The sequence below is a fragment of the Pipistrellus hanaki genome, assembly GCF_964339955.1.
Source record: "Pipistrellus hanaki genome assembly, chromosome: 4".
Classification (NCBI taxonomy): domain Eukaryota; kingdom Metazoa; phylum Chordata; class Mammalia; order Chiroptera; family Vespertilionidae; genus Pipistrellus; species Pipistrellus hanaki.
In genome coordinates this window covers 58,821,554-58,848,022 of record NC_140506.1, presented here as the reverse complement: position 1 = coordinate 58,848,022, position 26,469 = coordinate 58,821,554, and the positions used below count along the sequence as shown (strand labels likewise).

Below are 26,469 nucleotides of genomic sequence, written 5' to 3'. Positions count from 1 at the left end.
TGCACCCTCCGTCCCCGCCAGGGCCGTTCGCGGAGGAGCTCACGGGAGACATGGCCCTGTTCACCACCCCCGAGGCCTCCGGCTGTCCGCGGGGAGGGCCCCTGGCAGGGCCGGTGGCCGCCGCCGCCCAGGGCGTGGCGCGTGCCGCGGAGCCAGCGGGGGCGGGCGGCGGGCGTGGTGGGCGGAGCTGGGGGCGCAGGGGGCGGGGCCGCGCAGACGCGCCCGCCCCGGGGCCCCGCCCACCACGCCCTCCGCCCGGCCCGCCGCCGCCGCCGCCGCCCGCGTCGCAGTAACCGCACCAGGAGCAGCCCGGCGGCCGCACCACCGTCCCCACCATGTCCGCGGCCATGAGACAGAGGTTCGACCGGTTCCTGCACGAGAAGAACTGCATGACCGACCTGCTGGCCAAGCTCGAGGCCAAGACCGGCGTGAACCGGAGCTACATCGCGCTCGGTGGGTGCGGGGTGTCGTCGGGCCGGGAGCAGCTGCTGCACCAGCTGCCGGGGAAGCGGCCGGGGAGGGGGGGTTCGGGGAGGGTATGTCGGTGACCGATCGGGGGCGAACCGCCTCTTCGGGGGCCGCCCGAAAGGCCAGGGGTCCGAGATCCCTCCTCCCCGGGCGGCCCCGCTTCGGGGGAGGGTGGGGAAAGGGAGGGCGCCGGCCTGTGCCCGCGGCCAGGTGGCGGGGCGCCCGGGGCGCGGGCCGCAGGGAAGGGCCGCGCTGACGTGTCTGTCCCCGGGCGGCGCTCCGCTGTGGCGTCGAGTGGCGGATGGGGGCCCCCTCTTCCTCCCCTTCCCACCCCCCCGGCAGCGGGCACGGGGCGGCGGGGGCCAGACCCTCCCAGGAGCTCCGCATCTCGAAGGCGGTACCTACCCTCTGTGGGGCGAGGCTGCCCGGCTGGGGTGCGACCGCAAGGGATGGGGGATGGGGTCGGGGGCCGCAGGATGGAGGGCGGGAGATGGGCCCGAAGGTTGGGGTGGTGGTGGTGGTGGGGAGTTTCCCGTTAGCCCCAGACCCAAGGCAGAGCCCCGCGAAGGCGCAGGCCCAGTCTCCGCCTGGTTTGTTTTTGTCCTGCGCGGCCCAGACTGGCGTTTCGTTGGGGGGGAGGGGGAGAGCGGAGGGGGGCGCTGTGGGGCCCGAGTACCGCTCTGCTGCTCAACCCGCTCCTCTCCTCGCGTCTGCAGGTGTCATCGGGCTGTTGGCCTTGTATCTGATGTTCGGTTATGGAGCCTCTCTCCTCTGCAACCTGATAGGATTTGGCTACCCAGCCTACGTCTCGTAAGTGACCCCCTGTCTCCTCTCCCCTGCAACCATCCTTCCTCCCCTTCCCCCATCCAGGGCTGCCCTAGTTACTGGATCCCCAGTTTCCCTGAGAGAGCAGTCAGAGCACCACACAGGGCAGCCACTGACTGCTTAAGGTTACACATTTCAGAGCCTTAACTGGATGCTTGATCTCTTGATGACTAGCCGAAACGTTTATCTCATCAGATTATACAGACGGGATGTGTACCTGGTGATGGGTGCACACATGGAAAGTGTTACAACAGAGTCCTCTTGCCTTTCCTGGTGGGAGGGCTGATTCCTTCTCCCTAAGAGTCATTTTAATGTGTGTTTCACTTTATATTCATGTACATAGACAATAAAACCCCATCCATTAGGACTTGCTTAATTCTGAGTTAATGTGAGTTCAGATACTGGGAGCATTTTGTCTTGATTTTAAAAAGGCTTGCCAGAAGAACCATATGATTTTATTCCTAATGTGGGATATAAAATAGAAAGCACAAACAAACTCATAATCATGGACTACAGTGTGGTGGTTACCACAGGGGAATGGGAGAGGAGGAGGATGAAGAAGATAAAGGGGTGGGGGGGGTCAAATATATGTTGAGGGAAGGAGACTAGACTTTGGGTGGCGAGCACACACTGTAGTATGCAGATAATATATCCTATAACTGTACACCTGAAACTTATATAATGTTATGAAACAATGTTACTCCGATATATTTAATTTTAAAAAAATAATAATAAAATAAAAAGGCTTGCCACTTATTTTGAGCAACTGGGAAACACTCTAATATAAAAACCTTATGAAATGTATCTCGAATATAACTCATTGGTTATATAAATAATTTATGCAGTTAAAACTAAATTACAAATGAATCTTATCAGATGAGGGGCTGAATTTATTATTTGTTGAGGTTGTTTTTACTTTACAGTGTTTATTTTGAAATATTGTACAATTTCATTTTTCTGTGCATTTGACAAGTAATTGTTCTTCACCAAAATGAATTTTGTTTTACTCTGCAGCTCTTCCCATGAAAGCTAGTGGGTTTTACTTTCATTGAATTGGTTTTTACAATTTTCCTCACCACAGGGACAAAAATAAAGGAAGCTAGGAGGCTAAGGCACAGATAACACATTATTACACCTGTGTCTATCATTGGAAGGGAGGAAATATGTCTCAGAAGTTTTGATTTGAACAATTACATTGAAATTACCTAACTGATAGTTACTTTGTTAATCTGGTATATTACATTGAAATTACCTAACTAATAGTTACTATGTTAATCCGGTATATGTCCTGGCACTCCAGAGAGTCTAGCTACATATGGGACACTGCTTGCTTATGCATTTGGAGATCGTCAGTCTTCAGGTGGAGAAGAGCTTCACCCCTCCAGCACTACCCGCTATAGCACCTCCAGGTTTTATGGGATACCAAAAGATTCTGAAGGCAAAGCAGAAAAACTAGTTTGGCTTCCAGATCAATGAAAGAGTACAAGAATAGAATTTTCCATTAACTGTATCTGCTGGCATATGGTGTATGTAGCAAGTTTGTAGACAGCCCTGATTCAGAATGGCTTGCATATCACTGTGTCTGCGGTAACAGTCAAAATCATGCAGTTGTACACTAGACTCCTCTACTTTTCTTCCGTTTGTATAGGCTACTTGCAGGAGCTCTTTTTCTTTTTAAGCTTTTAAAGCATTTTTCAGGTTTGTGCTCTAGATTTTATCACATTCAGAACAAATTGGGTGTGGCAGCTTAGTATTGCCTCACTGTTTGAATTAGCAAAGCATCTGGATTTTCATAAATACTGAATAGAATGGGAAAAAAATCCAACCCTTCCCCTCCACATCAGTGCCATTTGATACATAATCTTATGTGAAACATAACCCCTGTGTTGGTCTGATGAGATCATTGCTGTGGGCTTTAGAAAGATGAAAGTCTTCCGTAGGTGGGATAGATAGGTTGATCTGGGGGTGTGTAGAAGTGGATGTGACTGAAGATGCGGACAGAATGTGAACATGCTGCTTCTCTGACCTGGAGAGGATTAATTCTAACCGGGGCCATTTTTAAAGTAGTTTTTGTGTTTTGCTAAGAATTCTATGAAATGGTAGAGACAGTTATATTTCTGTGTACATCAGGTAAGTGGGTTTTATATATATTTTATAATCATTCACCAAGTATATACATTTTGTTTTCTACTTGAATATTCTGAGGCAAAAATGACAATGTGCCGTATATCGTAATAAGAATTGGAAAGGTATTAAAAGTTGAGTAAAGGGAATTTAATGGTTTAAGCAAAAGTTCAGGAAATAATGAATATTTTTGGATTAGTGTTTATTCATAGGATGTTTCCTTTTGGAAGACCCAACTCTTTTACCATCAAAATAAATAGAAGATTCTGTGACTATGGGAATTGAGTCAAGGTTGGCCTCTGGACACTTGGACTTTTCCCTGAAACAGTGGTTCTCAGCCCTGACTGCCCATTGGATTACCTGAGGAGCCTTAAAAAATACTGGCGCCTGGTTTCCACCTGCAGAGATTCTGGTCTCAGTTTGGGGGTTTTAAAAATCCTCAATCCTTTATAATTTTTAAGAATCCTAGTGTGCAGTCAATGTTGAGAATCCCTGTTGAAAAGTGACAGCGGTAACCTGTGCTTGATACTATTGAAGATGGGGTGAATGGGGCGGGAGTGGAGGGAATGGCCTGCTGACCCTGGGAATAGCCCAGAAGTCTACCTGGTCTCTGCTTTGTGAGGGAGTTTCAAGGAGACCTGGGACTATGTGCACAGAATAAAACATACAGCCTCCCCCCACCCCACCCCCAGTCAATAAGCATTCAGGCAACCCGTGTTCTGTTCATCTACTCAAGTCTGTTCATTACTTAGCCCATGTGATTATATCATTGCCAGAAAGAAAGCCCTTGAACATGGTGGTATTAATAGCATCTAAATCAGTGTTAGTTCAAGTGTGGTCTGTGATCACCTTCACTTTAACTGTTCTTGTCATTTTCCCTGGGCTCCCTAGCCAGATTTACATTTAAAAATACAAGTTCATCTATTTAGCCAAAATCAAATGCCAGCCACGAGCAAGGCACTGTGGCAGCAGGTTAGATTGGCCAGGGACTAAGGTGGATATGCTCTCCACCCTCTGTGAACGAACAGACTACCAGGATAAACCACAGTAAAAAGTAAAGCAGTGAGAGAGTGTGGTCAGCTCCCCAAAGAAAATCAACAGGGAGCCGCAGCAGAGAATAAAAGGAAGGACTCCAGTATTTGTCTGAGATCCTATTTGAGTTAAGACCTGAGGAGTGAGAAGGGGCCAGCCAAGTGCAGAGCCAGGCCTGGGCAGCGGGTGCTGAGAGAGGAAAGAGCAGTGAGGAAGGACCGAGAGGGGCAGGTGCCACTAGCCCGGCCAGAGGCTGTTACAGGAAGTGTGTTTTATTGCAAGTTGTTTAGGGAGTTTGCATGTTTTCTGGCAGCCTTGGTGGGTTTTAAATAGGGCGTGAAATGACTGCTGTGACCTCTAGAAGGAATTGACGATCTTGCCAAATTATGTCTAGCCCTTGTTTTGTCACCTGTCAGCGTTTGCTCCTGCTGTTTCCTCTTATTGGGCCATCACAGAGGTGTCCACAGGTTGTGCCTAATGGTCAGCACTGGGCCTAGCTGTAGGGTGCAGAAATGGCTTTTGGAAAAGCTCATTTGGCTTCCTGCTTTTCTTATGACTCACTGCCTTGGGAAATATGTGGGTGGGCTCAGGTGCACCTGGCTCCAGGTCAGGGCTTGGCATGTTGGAGCAGGCACACAGCTGAAGGCAGGCCAGTGCTCCTGGAGGACGACATGTTCCTCCAGGTGACCCTCGCTCTCTGTGGACATAACTTCAGCCTGTAATCTTCTACATTTCCACTCTTTGGCCACCAGGCGTTTCATGGATAGACAGCATGAAATTTAATTCTAGCCGCCTCGTTATCAAGAGCTGTTGACAGAATTTCCTTAATCTCCTTACTTTCCTCTATTCCTGATAAGAGAAGGCAGACTACAGAATAATAAGAGGAACCTCCATTATTAAGATAGATTTACCTGCTCCTTTTGCTGAGCTATAATTCACATGAAGCCTTTTTAAAGTGAACAATTCAGTTGTTAGTATATTCATAGAATTTTGAAAGCATCACCACTATCTGATTCCAAAACATTTTCATTTCCCCAAAAGGAAACCCTACACCCATCAGCAGTCACTCCCCTTTTCTCTTACATCCTAGTCCCCAGAAACTACCATTTTACTAACTGTCTCTGGATTTGTCTAATTCTGGACATCCTATATAATAAAAGGCTAATAAGCAAAATTGACCAAATGGCGGAATGACTGGTAACTATGATACACACTGACCACCAGGGGGCAGATGCTCCCACAGCTGGTGGGAGCCCGACTCACAGCTGGTGAGTGCAGCGGCAGTGGCAGGAGCCTCTCCCGCCTCTACAGCAGCACTAAGGATGTCTGACAGATGGCTTAGGCCCGTGTCAGCCTGATGCCCCCCAAGGGCTCCTGGACTGTGAAAGGGCTCGGGCCAGGCTGACGGACTTCCCCAAGTGCATGAATTTCATGCACCAGGCCTCTAGTTTCATATAAAGGGAATCATAACATGTGGCTTTTTGTTTCTGAAGCAGCCCTGCTTTTAATGGCATTGCACAAACAAGAATCTTCCTGAGGGGCCTCTCAGGAGTGTGTGCTGGGCTCCCCCTTCATACAGAAAGTCTGTTACCTGAGACCTGAGGTAACCTCTCAGGGGCCCTTGAATGTGGGTGCTGGTCTTCTCCCTGCTTTTTTGTTCAAATGGAATGATGAGGTAAAGTCTAATGACTTTATTTTCTACTAGAGGCCCAGTGAACTAAATTCGTGGCGGGGGGGGGGGGGGGGGGGGATGTGCCCTTAGGGTATATTCCACTGCTGGTTGCTGGACCTGAGGTGGGGGGCGGGGCAGGTGCTCGCCAATCTCTGACGCTGGTCACCTCCCTCTCAGAGGCAGACCCTGGTGTCACACCATAGTGACTGGTTGTTCTGCTGGTCGGTCAATTTGCATATTAGGGTTTTATTATATAGGATTTTTATTTTTGCTCCTTAGAGAAGGGAAAGGAGGGTAGTGTTCTTTTTGTCCCGACTCAACAACCTTTTTAAAATTCCAATGAAAGTATATTTTCCTCTTTTCATTTTATATTTTTCTTTTTTCTTTATTAACAAAAAAAATACATTTTATTGATTTTTTTTTTTAACAGAGAGGAAGGGAAAGGGATAGAGTTTTAGAAACATCGATGAAAGAGAAGCATCAACCAGCTGCCCCCTGCATAAGCCCCACTGGGGATGTGCCTGCAACCAATGTACATGCCCTTGACCGGAATCGAACCTGGGACCTTTCAGTCCACAGACCGACGCTCTATCTACTGAGCCAAACCTGTTTCGGCTTATATTTTTCTTAAGGATCAGGCTGCCACCTTCCTGGTCTATTAGAGTTTGGCCTTAGAGATCAAACATGTAGTTTGACTCAGTTTTCACATGACCCGGGGACAGAGGTGGAGTATGTTTCTCAAGTTCTCACCGAGGCCAGGTTTGTTCTGGAGCCATCAGTGATGACACAGAAATGTGAAAGCACATTGAGGCATATTTTAGTGCCAAGGCTGAAAAATTAAGTATGTATAGAGTGCAGTGTTGGTGTGTGTGTATAATGTAATGATTGCTCATGCTTTTGCTATCTCATGCCCACTTCAGTTATGTGTCAGTTTCTCTTCTGTGTGTCCTCAACCAGCCCATTTTAATATAGAGAGTGTAACAGCAATTAGCTCTTTGCATGGTTCCTGAACACCAGTGCAGCATTTAATTACTTAGACACTTGTGGATCCCTGTTTAAGTGCTTTACAAAGATCGCTTATTTAATTCTCATGACAGCCCTACAATATAAGTACTATGATTATTCCCGTTTTTCAGGTGAGGAAACAGAAAGAAGTAATTTGGTTAAGGCCTAACAACTGGTATTTAAACCCAGGAAGTCTGGCTTCAAAGTCCATGTTTTTAACTTTGATTTCCTGAGGGAATTCAGTCTTGCCTTTAGTTTTGTGTCAGGAGCCAACAGATCTCAAGAAGTGATGTTTGGGGATGACCATGTGAGGTTAGATATTGTAAAAAAGGGAAGGGGGGGGTGCACGACTGGAAAACAAAAACAACACACACTCACAAAATAACTGCAAGAGTTGTACTAACAAGTAACCACAAGTAAAAGCCACAGCATCATCTTAGCTAATTATAAAGTGAGGAAATCCAGGTTAGAAATGGGTGAAATATGCTTATTTAAGACTTGCAATGGCAGACTCCTAAACAGGTTCATTGCCCTGAGGAGGTTTGAGCAGGTTGCCATGTGACTATATGACTGACAGTTCTGCACCACTTTCTGTCTCACAGAAGCAAGCCATTTGAAGCAGAGCTGGGCTTCCCTAATGGTGCTGGAGGATGTGGGTTTGCAGTCTCCTCATAGACTCACTAGCAAGGGTGTGTTTGTTTTGTGTCTTTTGAGAACTTGTAATTATCTTATGTTTCTTCCCTTTTAACCCATGAGAACTTGGGAGCAGGTATATTGTCTTTTTTTTTTGGGCGGGGGGGGGGGAGAAGAAGATATATTTTTTACTATGCTGCTTGTGTTCCTATTACACTAGTTTTTCTCTCTGCACTGTGTCAGAGCAGAGCAGTGTCTACCCACACTGCTTTCTTGGGTCATATGAAGGAAACACAGATATTCTGGCCAACTGTGCACTTGGATCGAAACTGAAGTCTTAAACATTTCAGCATTTTACTTTTGTCAGCTTTTTACTGGTTGTGTTTTCACTTAGTGTTATTGCTAATATTGCTGACTATTTTAAGATGGAAGAATGTGGAGAAAATAGAAAAATATAATATTATTAAAACAATCTGTGCCAGTTTTTTAGATAATTCTAGCCAGCATTTGGTTAAAAAAAAAAATGCCTCTTTGCCTGTATCATAGGGAAAAGAAAGTTTTGAGGAGCACATAAGATGATTTAAATTATTCATGACAGAGTTTCTGGGCTCCAAGGAGTGGAGGGAGATCCCATTCCTGCTCTGGCATGTTCCTTCTGCACTTTAAGGAACTCTTTCTCTCTTTATGAAAGCCTGGAGATTTGGTGTGTTTGCTCTTCTGAGTTGCCTTCAACACCTTCCCCCCTCTTCTTGAAGTTCTTCTCTTTTTCAGGACTGACTTTGTATTAGGTCTCAGTTTTCAACTTAATGGCCTTATATAGTATTTAAAACAAGTGTCAATACATACTTGAGTCTCATTTTGAGGCATTTAGTGTCTATCAGTAACATTACCAATTTAATTTTGAGGAACAAGCATTCATATAAAATTGCTAGTGAAATTTACTTTTTTAGAGCACCTGATATATAAGTGGGGCTACAGAAACCTGCCCTGACTTCATTCTATCACTTGCTCGCTCTTCTGATTCCTGGGAGTAGAGCTTATCATCTGTCCCTTTCAGTCACACGGCCACTATATATATCCTGCAGCTTCTGAGACAGGCCAGGTGATCTAGTGAGGATCACTTACCTGACAGAGGTAACTCTAGACTGCTCTCTGCATCTTGATATGGCCCTCTTTTGTCTGGGGAAGGTCAGTTTAGGTTGTTTTGAATAGGTAGGGTGTTTGAACTGAAGTTAAGCTTTATGATACCACACTTGACAAAGATAATATCTTCTTTATATATATACTAGAGGCCCAGTGCACGAATTCGTGCATGGGTAGGGTCCAGCTGGCCCAGCCCCAATCGTTGGGGCTGGGCCTGTTGGGAGGTGGAGATGGCGGGAGGTTGGCTGGCTGGCCTGCCCAAATTGGGGCCCAATCAGGGCCAGGCTGGCTGGGGAGGGACTGCGAGGTTGGCTACCAGCCCCATCCCCTGATCAGGCTGTTCGCTGGGCACAGTAGGCATCCATAGGGACCAGTTGTTAGGTTGTTATGGCATTTATGTAGCTGCCTTTTTACATATAGATATAGATATAGATATATTTTATTGATTTCAGAGAGGAAGGGAGAAGGAGAGAAACATCAATGATGGGAGATAATCATCCATTGGCTGCTTCCTACATGCCCCCCACTAAGGGGATTGAACCCACAACCTGGTCATGTGCCCTGACCCGGAATTGAACTTTGACCTTTTGGTTCATAGATCAATGCTCAACCAGTGAACCACACCAGCTGGGCAATGTATTGTCTTCAATTTTTTAAAATATATTTTTATTGATTTCAGAGAGAAAGGGAGAGGGAGAGAGAGATAGAAACATCAATGGTGAGAATCATTGATTGGCTGCTTCCTGCATGCCCCCCACTGGGAATCAAGCCTGCAACCCAGGTATGTGCCCTTGACTGGTATCGAATCTGGGACCCTTCAGTCCTCAAGCCAATGCTCTATTCACTGAACCAAATGGACCAGGGCTATTATCTTCCCTTTGTGCCAGTAGGATTTGCATCTTTTATTGTATTGCTTCAGGCATTAATTCCTTTTAACCATCCCTTTGAGGGCATTCAGTTTTGAGTTATAAAATGTTAGCTTGGAGAAGTCTTGGAGATCGAGCTGCGGGTGTTGTAGCCAACTTTAACAGATTGGAAATGAGGATCACAAACTGAAGTTATTTCACTCTGGTCACAAGACTATTGAGGCAAAACCAAGTGTTGGTAATAGAGAGGCCTGACTCCCCAGGCTGCTCACTGTCAATATTCCCACAGTTTATATTTGTGACTGAATCTTCCATTTTGTATTAAAAACAAAATGGTGTACTGATGAACAAAAAGATAGATACAGAGACAGTAAAGAAACGAAAAGACTGTCAAATTACAACGGGGAGGGTAGGGAGATATGGGGGAGATAAGAGATCAATGGAAGGACTTGTATGCATGTATGTAAACATAAACAATGGACAAAGAACTCTGGGGAAGGAGGGCATATATGGGAATGGGGGGGCATTGGAAAGATATGTACACATATAATGCCTTAATAAAAAAAAATGAAGAAAAAAATTTAAAAAATGGTTGATAGATGATAAATAATGTCATAATAATTCAACTAAAATTTTTGACTAGTGAATGCTTTTTTTTTTTTTTTTTTTTTTTTTTTAGTAATTCACTCTCCATTAGAGATGTTTTACAAACTCATCTTAAAATGTATTTGCCTGTGAATTTAGCTTATTGCATATCATGAATTTCATTAAGTTGGTTATTTTATACTATAGGAGAACACTATATTAAAGAGTAGAAGACAGTTGCTATGTTTTTCAGAAGCACATTTGCCACTAGCTAGCTCATGTCTTTTGGGGAGTGGGTGTTGGGATGAGGTGGGTTAAGCATGATATAAAAACAGTACACAAGCAACTTGGTTGTACTGTATATTCTGTTTTCTTTCACTTGTCTCTCTTGCTTGTTGATCCTCTCTCTTGCTTTGCAACATACCCACTCAACAGTGAAAAACAAGGTAACTGAACTTCCATGGTTCTGACCTTGTTTTCCATGAAGAAAAAAAATTAATTGGCATAGTGTTTGTTTTAAAATATGTGATGCTTTTCCTTCCAGCTTGATGCACTGTATGTGTCAAATAAGATTCACAATAGCAGAGTCCTAAACAGAGGTAACGGGAGTAGGAAAACCATTATAAGCTATGAGGCATTTCTACTTCAAATTCTCTTGATAAAAACAGCCCAAAACAGTCCCGTACATAGTGGGCACTATGGATGGTCAAATTACATGTCTGCTGTATTAAAAAGGATTATAAACATAGTTCATATTCAAGCATCAAAGGATCTACCTTGAACTTTGGTCTATTTGGTATTTAACCACAAACAGTTTCCTTTCTCTTCTTTATGAACAGCACATCTCAAAGCTTTTTTTTTTTTTAATTGGTAAAGGCTTTTACTAACTGCATTATTTATTTTATTATTTACTAGAGGCCCAGTGCTCGTGTGCACTGGAAGGATCCTTAATGGATGCCGGCTGCTGGCCGGGGCCCCACCCCCTGGTCGAACTCCCTGACAATTCCCGGTCGAGGGGACAACTTGCATACTACATTTTTATTATATAGGATTATATAATTTGTAATACAGGACATAGAATGAAACTGGTAAAACTTCTCAGTGAACTTTCCAGATTTGCCATCCATCTTATACTTACCCTTCACTGCATATGTATGTGTGTATACTACATAAATATTAATAGTTATACAGTATACCGTTCTAATGTAGGAAATTGACATTTTTCTTTTCTTTTTTTTAAAAATATATTTTATTGGTTTTTTACAGAGAGGAAGGGAGAGAGATAGAGAGCTAGAAATGTTGATGAGAGAGAAACATTGACCAGCTGCCTCTTGCACACCCCCTACCGGGGATGTGCCCGCAACCAACGTACATGCCCTTGACCGGAATCGAACCTGGGACCTTTCAGTCCCCAGACCGACGCTCTACCGCTGAGCCAAACCGGTTTTGGCGGAAATTGACATTTTTCAATTTAATGACATTAATGAAAGTATTGAAATACCCAATAACTAGAGATAACCTTTGGGTCTGAAAGAGTTAAAATAGTGTCAAAAATGCTTAATTTATGCACAAATCGGTTTAGCTCAGTGGATAGAGCGTCGGCCTGTGGACTGAAGGGTCCCAGGTTCAATTCTGGTCAAGGGCATGTACCTTGGTTGCGGGCACATCCCCAGTAGGGTGTATGCAGAAAGCAGCTGACCAATGTTTCTCTCTCATCAATGTTTCTAACTTTCTCTTCTCTCTGTAAAAAATCAATGAAAATATATATATTTTAAAAATGTTTAATTTATAACTTCATTGAAATAAGAAAATGTAACATCCATCCCGATGATAGAACTTAACTGAAGTTGTCATCAATGGAAGAAAAAAATATCAGTAATTGAAACTATAACAGGAATATCTCAAAAACATAGAAAATGTGGTTTTCCCCTCATATCTGCTTTTCTACTTGCTAGTTTTAGTTTCTTAATGATATAACAGAATATTTATAATACAAATATTAGCTAAAAGTTGGGTAGTATATAAGTTTTTGTATCTGTTAATTGCTTAAACTTCTGAATGCTATTATTACATGTTAATAAACATGGACTTCGTGTTTACTGCTATCCTTTGGCCGCACTTGGCTCCTGCCCTCGCTTTTATTATTTATTTATTTATTTAAAAAAATATATATTTTATTGATTTTTTACAGAGAGGAAGAGAGAGGGATAGAGAGTTAGAAACATCGATGAGAGAGAATCATCAATCAGCTGCCTCCTGCACCACCCCTACTGGGGATGTGCCTGCAACTAAGGTACATGCCCCTGACCGGAATTGAACCTGGGACCCTTCAGTCCGCAGGCCAACACTCTATCCACTGAGCCAAACCGGTTTCGGCTCCTGCCCTTGCTTTTAGAAAGCATCAGCGAAGGTGTGAACAATTGCTGGGTCAGTGAGGGTGGAGGCAGCTGCACCAGTCACATGGCTGAGTGTTCTGATGCAGGCTGGCCAGTGGGTATTGGACATATTAGTTCCAGTTCAATACCAATGTAAGAATTTTGGCCAGCCACCTGAAAAAAAGTATCAAATTTGTTCCCATTAACCTGCTAGTAGGATTTTTGGAATTTCAGCTAACTTTACTTTCTGTAGCATTTGCGATTTGGAGAGTGAGGCATAAGTGAAATCCATAGGTAATTCTCTAATCTCCTTTTAGCCTATTAACAATGATATTAATCCTTTATCAGCTCTGCTTAGCTGGAAAGACTGGAGTGTTCTTACCACTCTAATTTCTTTTTAGTCTATGGTTTCCTGATGATAATAAATTATTACCATACTAGAGGCCTCGTGCATGAAATTTGTGCACCGGTGGTGGTGGGAGGGGTCTCTCAGCCCGGCCTGCACCTTTTAGCAGTCTGGGACCCCACCACGGACATCCCTCTTGCAGTCCAGGACCCCTCGCTCCCTACTGCCTGCCTGCAGTGGAGGCGAGAGAGGCTTTCACCACTGCCGCTGCGCTCGCCATCCATCTGCCCTGCTTCTGGCTGAGCAGCGCTCCCTCCTGTGGGAGCGCACTGACCACGTCCATTGAGCATCTGCCCCCTGGTGGTTAGTGTGTGTCATAGTGACCGGTTGTTCTATTGGTCATTCCTCTGTTCAGTTGATTTGCGTATTAGGGTTTTATTATATAGAATTGTAATTATTACTAAGGTAATACTTAGTGATGCTTACTCTGTTCCAGTCATTTTTTTCTAAGTGCTTTACATGTATTAACCACTTTAGTCTTCATAACAACACAGAGAGGTTTCTCATCCCTAGTTGAAAAAATGAGGAAACTGAAGCCCATAATAACTTGCCCAATATCATATACCTAGTAAGTGGTAGAACCAGAATACAAAACTGCAAGCTAAAGATGGTGAAATGATATAAAGCCAGATGAGCATTGGGAAGAAATGGAGGAAAAAGTCTGGCTATTTCGTAGTTCAGTATAGTTAATTATATATATATATATATATATATATATATATATATATATATATATATATATATATATATATATATACTGTATATATATATGGTTTCCTTTAACTAGAAAATTAGGACGAATTATTTTCATGAGATGGGCTTATGGCTCCTCTCTCTGTGTGCCTTTATGTGAACGTGTGAGTGTATTAAAGACCTTTGGATGCTTAAAACACAACAGATTGTGTCTGATCATTGTGATAGAAGTTTATTTGTAAAAAACATAACAAAACAAGAAAACGTGAGCTGTTTTCTCAAGAGAGAAATTAAGGAATGTGTCTGATGTTCACTTTAGTGTTTGTTTTCTAATCGCATAGGAGGAAGTAGGTATAGTAAGTCTGGTGCTCTTTTTCCCCCAAATAGAAATCTTTTCCTTCCTTTGGTTATAAAAAATAGTATATGCTCATTTCGAAGACAGTAAAAAACAAACAAAAAAACCACACACTAAAATTTTGTAATTCTAATATTCAGAAATAGCTGTAACAATTTTGAACACCATTCTTAATCTGTAAACATACACAGACTTTTTGTTTACACAAAATCAGTAATTTCCTTTTTACACACAACACTACATCTTAGACATTTTTTCCTGTCAATATCCTTTTTAAAGACTTCAAATATTTTAGTGTATGAATATGCCAGAAATGTATTTAAACAGTTCATGTTGCCCTTAAAAAATGAATGAACACATGCCTCTGTAATCTTATAGTTTGAGTTGAAATTCACTTAATATCACCCTTTTCTCCTTGAATCCATTTGTTGTCTATAAAATGTAGAATGTAAACTAGTTTATCTCTAAGATATCTTCCAACTCCACATCCTGTGATTTCTGATTTTACTCAGTGAATTTTTAGAGCTGAGAGCTGCTCCTATACTGTTGTCAACCATCTTCTGCATATCCCGCCATGTCCCTGTTTCTTCCTCTCAAGAATGAAAATAACACCTATTCCATAGGGCTATTGTGAGAGTTAAATGATTACAAGGCTCCTTGCACCTCCCTTCTTTAGCTTTGCCATTTTGGCTGGACTGGAAATGATTTAAGGGTATATAGAGTGCATCCTATAATTTCTTGAATTCCTTATGTTATCTAAGTTGATACATCCTCCTGATACAAAAGTTGAAATACGATTCAATATATGTACAAGGCAGTAGAATGTATTGTTGAAGCATCATCTGTGTCACCTCACCTGGACGAGAAAGTATGTAAGGAAACAGCATTCAGGAACCCCCGGTTTTAAGCTCTTGTCTACCTTGTTGAGTCTCAGGTTCCTAAACTGTAAAATGAATGGGTGAGTCTGTCTTCAGTGTTCTTTCTTGTTCTCACTAGTTTATGATGTTATGACATGTAGACTTTTTTAAATTGTGTTTCAAATTAAAGCAATAATTAAATGCTTCAGTAGTAGAAAAATCTCTTCACCTTAATAAGTATTTCATTGCCCTGGTTTTCTACAAAGTTGTGATCAATGTGTGTGTTCAATTTTGAGTTTATTTCTGTTTCCACATAATGTTTCAGGTATATTAATGTAGAAACTTTTGAATTCATATTGTTGATAAAAAAAAAGAATTAACCATTTATTTTAACTTTTTTTTTTTTTTTTTAATTTCTCAAAGCACTGTACTTGAATCGTTAGGGTAGCTTTTCTGTTTTTGAATCTGTATCTTGACTAATTTCTTAAAAACAATGATAGAATAGAGTTTAAACTATTGGGTAGTTTCATGAAATGTTTAGCAGTTTATATGTGGATATGTGTTTACTTATTCATGACTGCTTTAGTTCCCAAAATTAAGGCCTTAAGTGAAATATGACTGTGCATCCCCTCTGCCCAGGATATATGTATAAGAAATAAAATTTTATCACACTAATGACTTTAAAAACCCTTTAGATATAAATAAACGACACTCAAATAAAGCACAGAAAACTCCTATTCACCCACGATGTACCTCAGTTATTAAAAGTACACGAGAACTCATTATGAGAGAATTTTTGATATATCTCTGGCGGCAGGAACCCCTGGGAGTGGGAATTACTGGGGTTCCCAGTCACGGGCAGTGTCTTCTGGGGCCTGGGTAGAGACCAGGGCTCAGCTGGCACTGGTTTCTTCGGTGACCAGAACACTAGAACAAATAGGACTTGTCCTGAGCTCCACATTACTTCCTGCCTTTATGTTGTGCTCTTGTTAGTGACACAGTGGATACATTTGCCTGTATTTCTCAGTTGGTGGTAGAGGGCAGTCTGTGGAAGTATGTTTGAAAATGTTTCATTGAGATCCTATTACATGATATACTTCATTTTTATATTGCCTTTCAGAATTAAAGCCATCGAGAGTCCCAACAAAGAAGATGATACCCAGTGGCTGACCTACTGGGTAGTGTATGGTGTGTTCAGCATCGCCGAATTCTTCTCTGACCTCTTCCTGTCCTGGTTCCCCTTCTACTACATGCTAAAGGTACGTGGGTAGTTCCCTAAACTGCTCTGTCTCCTTCCATATATGTACTTGATTTGCCCCTGTCCCTAAAAGAAACTCCATCTCAGGACCTATAAACAAGAATGGGAACAAATAAATGCTTGAATGTTAGACATCTGTGGCTCTGCCTCAGAGCCTATGAATAGAAAGACAGGATTCAACACGTCTAATATTTTTTGCATACTGTCTTGGAAACAGCCATAGCAATTGTGTGTTTAAGATGAAGGTGATAGTAAAACATGGAAATACTATGACAGATCACAAACACTGTTGCTCACCAAGATCCTATCTGCATGCAGTGTTGTCTATGTTTAATTTTAAGCATTGCAAATTTTCACAGGCCACAGATTAGTCCCAGTGGTGAACATATTCCAGGGAGGAGTCTTTATTTGTGGAAGAAGAAATACTTTTTTTTTATGTAGGTTTGGAGAAAGAAGATGGGAAATGGGCTCTCAGTGGAAATCATTTTAAGGATGTTGGCGGGTACCCTAGTTGGGGTCAGCCCTGACAGCACCTGTGTTGGGCTGAGGATACCCAGCCTGTGGGGAAAGGAGTGGAAGTTGAAACTTGTTCCCATGGGACCTGTGTCCACTCCAGATTTGCACCAGAGGTGAATGAGAAAGAAAGAACTCATGCGTTTTAATAGCTAGAGTGGTTCTTTCTCCCTAAATGGGACGAGCTATCTTCCATTGATCCTTAAGTGTTTCCATGGCGGAAGCCCCGCTCCCTGTAAGTTGGGTAGGTTGTAAGTAGTCTGGTTCTCAGCCAGGCTTCCCACACGAGAGGGCGTGCGCCAGCCCGTATGAAGAAGCTCTCTTCTTTCCCTTCAGACCGATAAGCACTGTTTTAATAAAAGCTGCACATCACACAGTTTAGAGGTCCAAATAGTTCTGTCAGAGAGTTGAAGAACAGCAGTTCTGCCTCCTCTGCCCCCTGTATTGCTTCTTCACAAGCAACCCTGTCCCTTCATTTATGGCAGATTATCTTGCCATTTAACTCTGTCTCTAAATAATCTTTTTAAAAAATGTATATTTTTATTGATTTCAGAGATGAAGGGGGGGGGGGAGAGAGAGAGAGAGAGAAAGAGAGAGAGAGAGAGAGAAAGAGAGAGAGAGAGAGAGAAACATCGATAATGAGAGAGAATCATTGGTCAGCTGCCTTCTGCACGTCCCCCACTGGAAACTGAGCCTGCAATCGGGCCTATGCCTCACTGGGAATCGAACCATTACTTTCTGGTTCATAGGTCAATACTCAACCACTAAGTCACCAGCCAGGCTAAATAATATTCTTGTTTAGCCCCCTTTTAACTTTTCTATTTTTCACATAGCTCTTGATTCACACTGGAAGATAAGGATCTGGCTCCCTTTCCTCCCTTGTCCCGCACACACATGCAGCCTCCCTTGTCCCCATCTTCCTCAGGCGTTTGTTTCATAATTTGGGGTAGGTAAACATTCACCCTCACTTTATTATGACTTTGTAAATACTATTTAGGGCCATCTAGTGTACAGAAGGGTTTAAAAGTAAATGTAAAATCCCTTTTCCCCTGATTTGAAAAGAGCATATGTTCATTTCTTGATTCAGCAGATATTTATTTAGAACCTCTATGTGCCAGGATCTGTTCTAGGTTTGGGGGAAACTTTGGTGAATAAAACAAAAGTATCTGCCATCTCACTGCTTACAGTCAGTTGTATGTGTGTGTAGAGGGAGCATGTTTTATTTTATTTGTTTATTTATTTTAAAATATATTTTATTGATTTTTTACAGAGAGGAAGGGAGAGAGATAGAGAGCTAGAAACATCGATGACAGAGAAATATCGACCAGCTGCCTCTTGCACAACCCCTACTGGGGATGTGCCTGCAACCAAGGTACATGCCCTTGACCGGAATTGAACCTGGGACCTTTCAGTCCGCAGACCAACTCTCTACCACTGAGCCAAACCGGTTTCAGCCATGTAGAGGGAGCATGTTTTAGATGAGGCACAAAAAGCATTGGAAACCTACCACTATTAACATCTTAGGGTAGTCTTCCTATTTATTTTAATGTGCAAATATATTGGTCTATGACATAAATACAAACAAAACTGCATGTTATTGTCATAACCATATATATATTGCTGAGGCATATATGATATATAATTCTGCATCTCACTTTTTTCAGTAAATACAATACTCTTGAGTTTTCTCTTGTTATTCAATATTCAATGGATGGCTGACTATCCATTATAGACAATAATTTGCCTGGTTCCCAATGGAAAGACATTTAAGTTTGCTTTACCATTACAATTAATGCTGAAATAAATATCTGCACCTCATCTTTACTGTCATTAAAATCATTTTTGAGATTAATTTTTTAAACAAGGTTGAAAAACTCAGTCAAGTTTAAGTCTGATCCAGACTGTCACCTGAACTGTTTCACCCATTGACAGAGAGCATAACATTTGTCTTAACTTTGTAGGAGGCAAAAAAGATGGAGCATGTTCCCCTTGGCATGTTCTCTTTGGGCTTTTGTTTTTGCACTCTGACCAGCCATATCACCCAGCACATCACTATTGCTGTGACCACCTTGCAAAGCTTCCTGAGATGTAAGATTCCTGATGAAGTGATTGCAGTATATCAGGAGGCCAGTGCCAAAATATGTATTTTTCTGACGGTAGCTCTCACTTTTGACCAGGCTAGTCCTAAACTGTGTATGTTAAGCATATCCCTCCCTGCCTTGGAATTAAAACTCTTCTAGGGAAAAATTAGATGGTGACACCATTAGAATCACAGAGTGATCTGTCCTATTGTAATTTGTAATGAAGGGATTCTGTGTGTCAGTGTTAATAGTGCCAAGAGTTCTGTTAAGAAAGCACGGACTCTGAACCACAGGTAAGAAGAGTGGGCTGGTGTTTGCGCTTGGGAGTATCGGGAGCTACCACTCAGGACAGCTTGACTAAAGGAATGGGCAGGCTGTGTAGCTCAGGGTATCCTGGGCTGTGGCATAGTTACACAGATTAAGAAAAGGGAGTTATAAAAGCTGGTGGCTGAATGTCATCACCTTGAGAATTGAACAGTAATTAACTTTATTTTTAATACAAGGAAGTTATTTTACTTGAGAACTGGAAAATGCTAAGGATGTAAGTAGATAGTAGTAATTATGTTTCTGTCTCAAGAGGGTGCAGAAAAGAACTAAATTAACAGTCTGGAGAATAGCCCATAAAGTAATGCTGTTGGAGAGGTGGCAGACATACAGACACACTTCTCAGGCCCTGTCTGGTAGTCTTGCCTTAATTCATCCAAAAAAGATGGATGAAGCAGCTTTTCTGGACTGCTGAAGGGTTGATATTTACATAGAAGGATAATATTTCAGAGATTTTCAACAACAGTATGAACTATAGGACTTGGTGATGCTACTATTATCTCATATAGCTTCCTCAAGTACATGAATTTGGGACTTTGCTAGAATCCTACAGAGAAAATTAACTGAGAGAGGTTAATTTTCCTAAAGTCATAAAGTAGATATCAACTCTCCTGATTCTTAATCCAGTGAGCTATTTCCACTTCACATTGATCCCCAGGGTTATAATACGGGCACCTGTCTCCACATCAGTAACCCATTCCTGAAAATCAGATAGTCTATTTAGGAAAACCAGCCAGGATACTATTTCTTGCAATTTTAAATGGTAAGAATTAAAATTTACTAATGTCGCCGAAACCAGTTTGGCTCAGTGGATAGAGTCAGCCTGGCCTGTGGATTTAAAGATCCCAGGTCCAATTCCGGTCAAGGGCACATACCTTGGTTGCAGGCACATCCCCAGTAGGAGGTATGCAGGAGGCAGCTGATCGATGTTTCTCTCTCATGGATGTTTCTAACTATCTCTCCCTTCCTCTGTGTAAAAAAATCAATAAAATATATTATAAATAAATAAATAAATAAATAAATAAATAAAATAAAATTTACAAATGTCAATGTAAACTCCATACCGGTTTTCAAAACATAGCAAAGCACTCCTATATAAGTAACAAATATACTAGGATGTTAGATGCTAAAAACAACACTCTCCAAATACAGATGCCTCTCTACTTTTGATGGGGTCACGTCCTGATAAACCCACTGCAAGTGGAAAATGTTAAGTTGAAATGCATTTAATACACCTAACCTACCAAACATAGCTGAGCCTATCCTTGTTTCTACTGAATGAATGTCGTTTTTTTGCACCATCATAAGGTGGAAAAATTGTTAAGTCAGATTGATAAATCAGGGACAGACTATCTGTAGTTAGGAACCTTTGTGTGCAGTAGTACATAGTACATCCCCTTGGATAACTGCATACCCTTCAAAATGCCTACATGCAGTTCTGATGTTCTGTCAAGAATGTAACTTTTCCTTCACGTCCTTTTGTTTAAATTATTGCATTGAGTCTTGAATATGTATGCATTACCTACATAAGCAACCAATAGACAGCAGTACATGAATGGATATTAAAAAGCAAAGGTCTTCCCCCCGAGAATGTTAACTAGAGCGATGGTGTGCAGGCTCCCTCTGCCTGTCATTAACCAGGCTGTAAGCAGAGGACAAGAGAGGCAAAGCCAGTGAAAAAGGCAGTCACTTACAGTAGTTCTCTGTTTTGGGTTAATGCAATGTGTGGCTTAGAAAACATCTAATTCACTAGGCTAGCTGGTGAAGCCCGGGGCGAGCTGGTGCTGGGAAGACACGGTAAACCTGAAGCTGCCCGCATCTGCTGAGGACCCGAGGCGTACTGCAAGAAACGGGCCTTCAGTGCGTGCACCTGTAGCAGAAGTCTTGCTCTGCCTGTGTGTGTGTGCGGTCTCACTGGAGTTTGGGGTGGTTGTGTATGCATGTGCAGTGAGGCTCTGAGAGGGCCAGGATGATCTTTGCTCTCCCCTTCCTACTGCCATGCGTCCCCGCTTGCTTTCCCAGCTCTGAGCTCCGCAGTTCCTGGTGCTGTGCTCAGTAAACTGGTTCTGAAGCCTGTTATGCATCAGGAAGGAGAGTGAAGTGGGGGTGGGGGACTGTTATAAAATCATAACTTGGAGATGATGGCAGTGAATTGTGCTTTGGTTGAGTACTTTGATGTGGAAAGCCAGTTGTATCATCCCTCAGGTCCAGAAATTCTCAACCTTGGGGAATATATGGAAGAAATTTCGTTTGCAGCTGTTTAGTCATAGATTGTACTTACGAGTATTTTATGTTTTTTTCCTAGTATAATTTGGCTTTAAGATTTACATATTGAAATATATAATTTTATTATAAATTACTTTCACTGTACTTTTTCTTTTAAGTTTCCCCCACCTTATCTGTAGCTTCAGTTATCAGCAGTCAGCTGTGGTCCAAAAATATTAAATGGAAAATTCTATAATAAGCAATTTATAAGTTTTAAATTACACACCGTTCTGAGTAGCGTGATGAAATCTCCCACCATCCTTCAGTGTCCTGCCTGAGATGTGAATCATCCCTTTGTGCAGAGGATTCACACTGTATATGCCACCCGCCTGTTACTCACTTAGTAGCCGGCTCAGTTATCAGGTCAACTGTCCCAGGAAGGCTTGTGTTCAAGTAACCTTTATTTTACTTAATAATGGCCCCAGAGCCATTCACATCATTTTTATTATAGTAAATTGTTGTAATTGTTTTATTTTACTACTATTTATTGTTGTTTATCTCTTACTGTGCCCAATTCATAAATTAAACTTTATCAAAGATATGTATGTCTGTACAGGAAAAACATGGTGTATGCAGGGTTCTGTATTGTCCACAGTTTTGGGCACCTACAGGGGTTTGGAACATATCCCCTCAGATAAGGAAAGATTACTAGCTTGATTTTTTTTGGGTAATTATGTGTGTAATTACTTTGAATTTCATTTCAGGTAGAAAAGGAGAGTTATCACTTTATTGTTTAAAAAGTGTGAATGCTGGTTCTGGGACTTGATCCTACCTTACTTAAAGCTAATAAGTTAGCTGTACTGTTTCATAGATGTTGGTAGAAGACACAGTGATCTTGGGACAGTCACAAAGTTCCTACTGTGCCAAGTGCTCAAGTTTTCTTATTTCCTACAAAATCTTTATGAGGTAGATTTAACATTTTTTTCAATTAACTATTTTATTGAGTTAAAATAAACTTAAGGAATGACATGCACAAGGTTTGCCAGACCTTTCTCTATTCTCTATATAATAGAGAATATAGAATTCTCTTAGAATCCCTGTTTGTTGGATACATACACACACACACACACACACACACACACACACACACACACACACACATATATATATATCAAGATTTTAAATTTTGTGTTCTTCTGTATTCTTACTGATTTCTAGTATGTTTGAAATATAACTGATGGAAGTGTTAAAATCTGATTGTGGATTTTATATTTCAGATCTATTATATATGAAGTTATATGTAGCTATATATAATTATAAATTATATAACTATACAAATAAGAATTATCTATAATGATAAAACATAACATGCTAATTAGACCAGACGTCCTGGATGAAGCCGGGGCTGCAAGGGAAGCCTGGGTCCCCGGTGCCAGGGGGAGGCCGGTGCTGGCAGCCGGGGGAAGGCAGGCCTGCTCTTGCCCGACTTCCAGGCATCGGGCCTCTAGTGTAATGGTAAAGTTATTAAGATAACAAAGCTGTATATAGTTCACATATGTGTCAAAGACGTACGGTTCAGATGCATCTTCTTGGTCAGTGTTTTCCTTTAGGACTATTTGCTTATTTTGCCTTTAGTAATGTATAGTATGTACTATTACTATATAAGCTCTGTGGGAGTTGGTGTTTGTTTAATACAAATAAAGGGATGATGATCCCTTTAAGTGTTCTTTTTTTAAAATATATTTTTTATTGATTTTTTACAGAGGAAGGGAGAGAGATAGAGAGCTAGAACTGTCGATGAGAGAGAAACATCGACCAGCTGCCTCTTGCACATCCCCTACTGGGGATATGCCCACAACCAATGTACATACCATTGACCGGAATCAAACCTGGAACCTTTCAGTCTGCAGACTGACGCTCTACCACTGAGCCAAACCGGTTTCGGCAAGTGTTCTTTTTTTAAAAAAAAAAAAGTTTTTTAAATTGATTTTTAGAGAGAAATGGAGGAAGAGAGATAGAAGCATTGATGAGAAACATCATCAGATCAGCTGCCTCCTGCATGCCCCCTACTGGGGAGCGACCCAGGCATATGCCCTGCCTGGGAATCAAATTGGTGACCTCTTGGTTCATGGGTTGATGGTCAACTACTGAGCCACACCAGCCGGGCCCTTTATGTTTTTAAAATTGGTTTGGTATTAGGTGTGTTTCTTGTAAGAAGCACATAACTATAGTTGTTTTTTCATAATCCAATCTGGTAACACATCTGACAGTTTCCCCCCTGCTTTTGTGTCTATAAAGGTTCTAATCATGAGTGCATTTCCCCACAAAGTAATCTGTTGAGAAGCCACATTTTATTTATTTTGAGGGTAATAGAACTTCAATATATAATACAAATTCTTAGAGCCAACATGGTACTGAACAAGCAAGCTTTAGGGCACAAATATGTGCATTTTAAGTTCAAAATATTATCTTCGAAAAGCAGTGCAGCTTCTTTGGTTTGGAATAACAAGGACTAAAGCTAAATAGTTAAGTTTGTGACCTAAGAAGTTGAGGGGTAGTTACATTAAGGAGAAGTAAAAAATACAGATGTGGAATCTCAGGAAATTAGTTATTTTACAGTCACCTAGGCTGGGTGTTAGACTCTTAGATGAAAAGAACCCGGAATGTTTGCAGTTCATTAAACTTTCTAAGGGAATGAGCATATCACAGTGGATATTCCCGTTTTTGCTTATTATCTTACAGAGGAATAAACTGCTTGGTCTACTTGAAGTGCTGAGTTATCATTTGAATAAACAGTAAAATTATTTTAGATATAAATTTAGTTTGACAATTCATGTTTTTTAAAGTTTTTAGGGCAGAAATATTATCAGTTTCTTCTTTTTCTAAATCTTAATGGCAAAGTGTGCCATAAAGAGTTAGGAATAATATCTACATTCAGGATAAAAGAAGAGAAACACTTGACTTTAAAGATTACTTGAAGGCTAGAATCTACTAAAAACTGAGATTCCACTCTGGGAAGTTTTCAACAATGGCCAGGGTATGTTTCCTATATCAGGATTAACAAATGTGACAAACTTACCAACATAAGCCTACTGAGAACAAGCGTCATAGGTATTAGGCTTAGCCATACAGGGCTTTCCACATGCAGATAAGTACTGTTTTTAAAATTGATTTTGAAGAGTTATAATAAAAGCTTTTGTAACTAAAAAGTGGTCCACGTTAGGAAGGAAGGGAAGCTGCTGGACTTGATGTGTTTGACCTTTCTTTTCAGTCTCAGCTTTTCCTCACTAGCCCATTATCTGGCACATTTTCCTGTCTAAGAAAAGCCCACCCGTAGCTTGCAGAAAACTCTGGAAATGCTATTGGAGAAAATAGCAGAGGCAGTGCCATCCCCAGCGTAGCAGAGGGCAGTGTGTTGTGGGGTGCCCACTCCCCTCCTGTTCCCATGCTGACTCTCCCTCATTCTGTGCAGTGTGGCTTCCTGCTGTGGTGCATGGCCCCGAGCCCTTCCAATGGGGCGGAACTGCTCTACAAGCGCATCATCCGTCCCATCTTCCTAAAGCACGAGTCCCAGGTAGACAATGTGGTGAACGACTTGAAGGACAAAGCCAAAGAGACGGCAGATGCCTTCGCGAAAGAAGGTGAGGCTGGGGGACAGTGTGGTGCAGCATGTGAGGGGAGGTGGTATACTGGGCTCAAGCAATAGTCTTCCTGGCCTTCTTGTCCTGTTAGCTTTCCCCAGCCAAATACCAAGGTCACTTGGGGGTTTCTCTACCAAGACTTTGCCTATTGTCCTTTACTTTTCCCAAGATTCTTCCTCCGTGCCACGTTTAATACACCATTTAGTCAGCACATTAGGACAAATGACTTTCTGTGGTGGGTACAGATTTCAGAAAATCATATATATTTATATTCAAGTACATCTTTAATTCATTTTAGGTGGAACTGCTTCATATGCTGTTCAAATTGCTTTTGCTACAGGTCCCAGAGAATGCCCTCTCTCAATTCTGATTCATTCATTCAGTAGGTATTTATTGAGGTGTTTAATATGTGCCAAACATGTTCATAGCCCTGAGGATGAACTAGTGAACTTGTGAAGATTTACAATCTTACTGAGAGAAAATTAAATTAAAAACTAAATTATATGGTATAGTTAGGCAATAAAAAGAAAAATGTAGCAGATAAAAAGACAGGGAGTGCTAGGGGCTGAAGGGAAGGTTGCAGTTTTAAAGAGAGTGACTTAGGAAATCTTCTCCAATAAGGCTGTACTGAATCAGAAATCAAAGTGGTAAGTAAAAGAAGGAACCATGGAGAAGAATGCTACAGACAGAAGGAATAGCACATGCAAAAGCCTGGAGGTGGGAGCAGTGTAGCCAGAAGAGAATGACCTAGAGGGAGAGTAGGAGACAGTTCAGAGAGGTTAAAGAGTGAGGCTGACCCTAATCTGATTGGCTCAGTGGATAGAGCATCAGCCTGCAGACTAAAGGGTCCCAGGTTCGATTCCGGCCAAGGGCACATGCCCCGGGGTTGTGGGCTCGATTCCCCCCCCCCCCCCCCCCCAAGTAGGGGGTGTGCAGGAGGCAGCCAATCAGTGATTCTCTCTCATCATTGATGTTTTTACCTCTCTCTCTCCCTTCCTCTCTGAAATCAATAAAAAATAAATAAAGGAATAAGGCTGGCAGAGGACAGATCACATAATGCCTTGTAGGCTATTGTACAGGCTTTGGCTTTTCTTCTGGGTGAGATGGGGATTTTGAACAGAAGAGCAACATGACCCGTCCTGTGCTTGAACAGGGTCGTTTGGCCACTGTTGTTAGATTAGACTGAAGGGAGACAGGGAAGAAATCAGGGTCCAGTTAAAAGGTCACTGTGGTAGTAATCTGGCTGGAGATGATGCTGGTGGCCTGGTTCATAATGGCAGCAGTAGGAGGTAAGTCATTGGATTCTTGATAGATTTCGAATGTAGAACTACAGATTTTGTGGGGTATGAGACAGGAGTCAAGGAGTCCGAACACATGGTGGAAGGATATAATTGCCATTGAGCTGGGG

General features: G+C 41.9%; 1 protein-coding gene across 2 annotated transcripts in view; it reads left to right on the top strand.

Annotated features, from left to right (window-relative positions):
- Window positions 1-236: 236 nt before the first annotated feature.
- REEP5 (receptor accessory protein 5) overlaps window positions 237-26,469 on the top strand; it is a 30,280-nt gene continuing 4,047 nt past the window's right edge. For both annotated transcript variants that reach the window (XR_014794943.1, XM_084882860.1), the window contains exons 1-4: window positions 237-453; window positions 1,185-1,278; window positions 16,160-16,298; window positions 24,893-25,061. Coding sequence is in view for 1 of the 2 variants with exons in the window: in XM_084882860.1 (XP_084738986.1) it covers window positions 336-453; window positions 1,185-1,278; window positions 16,160-16,298; window positions 24,893-25,061 (520 nt within the window). In the remaining variant the exon portion in view is untranslated. The remainder of the gene's footprint in view (window positions 454-1,184; window positions 1,279-16,159; window positions 16,299-24,892; window positions 25,062-26,469) is intronic.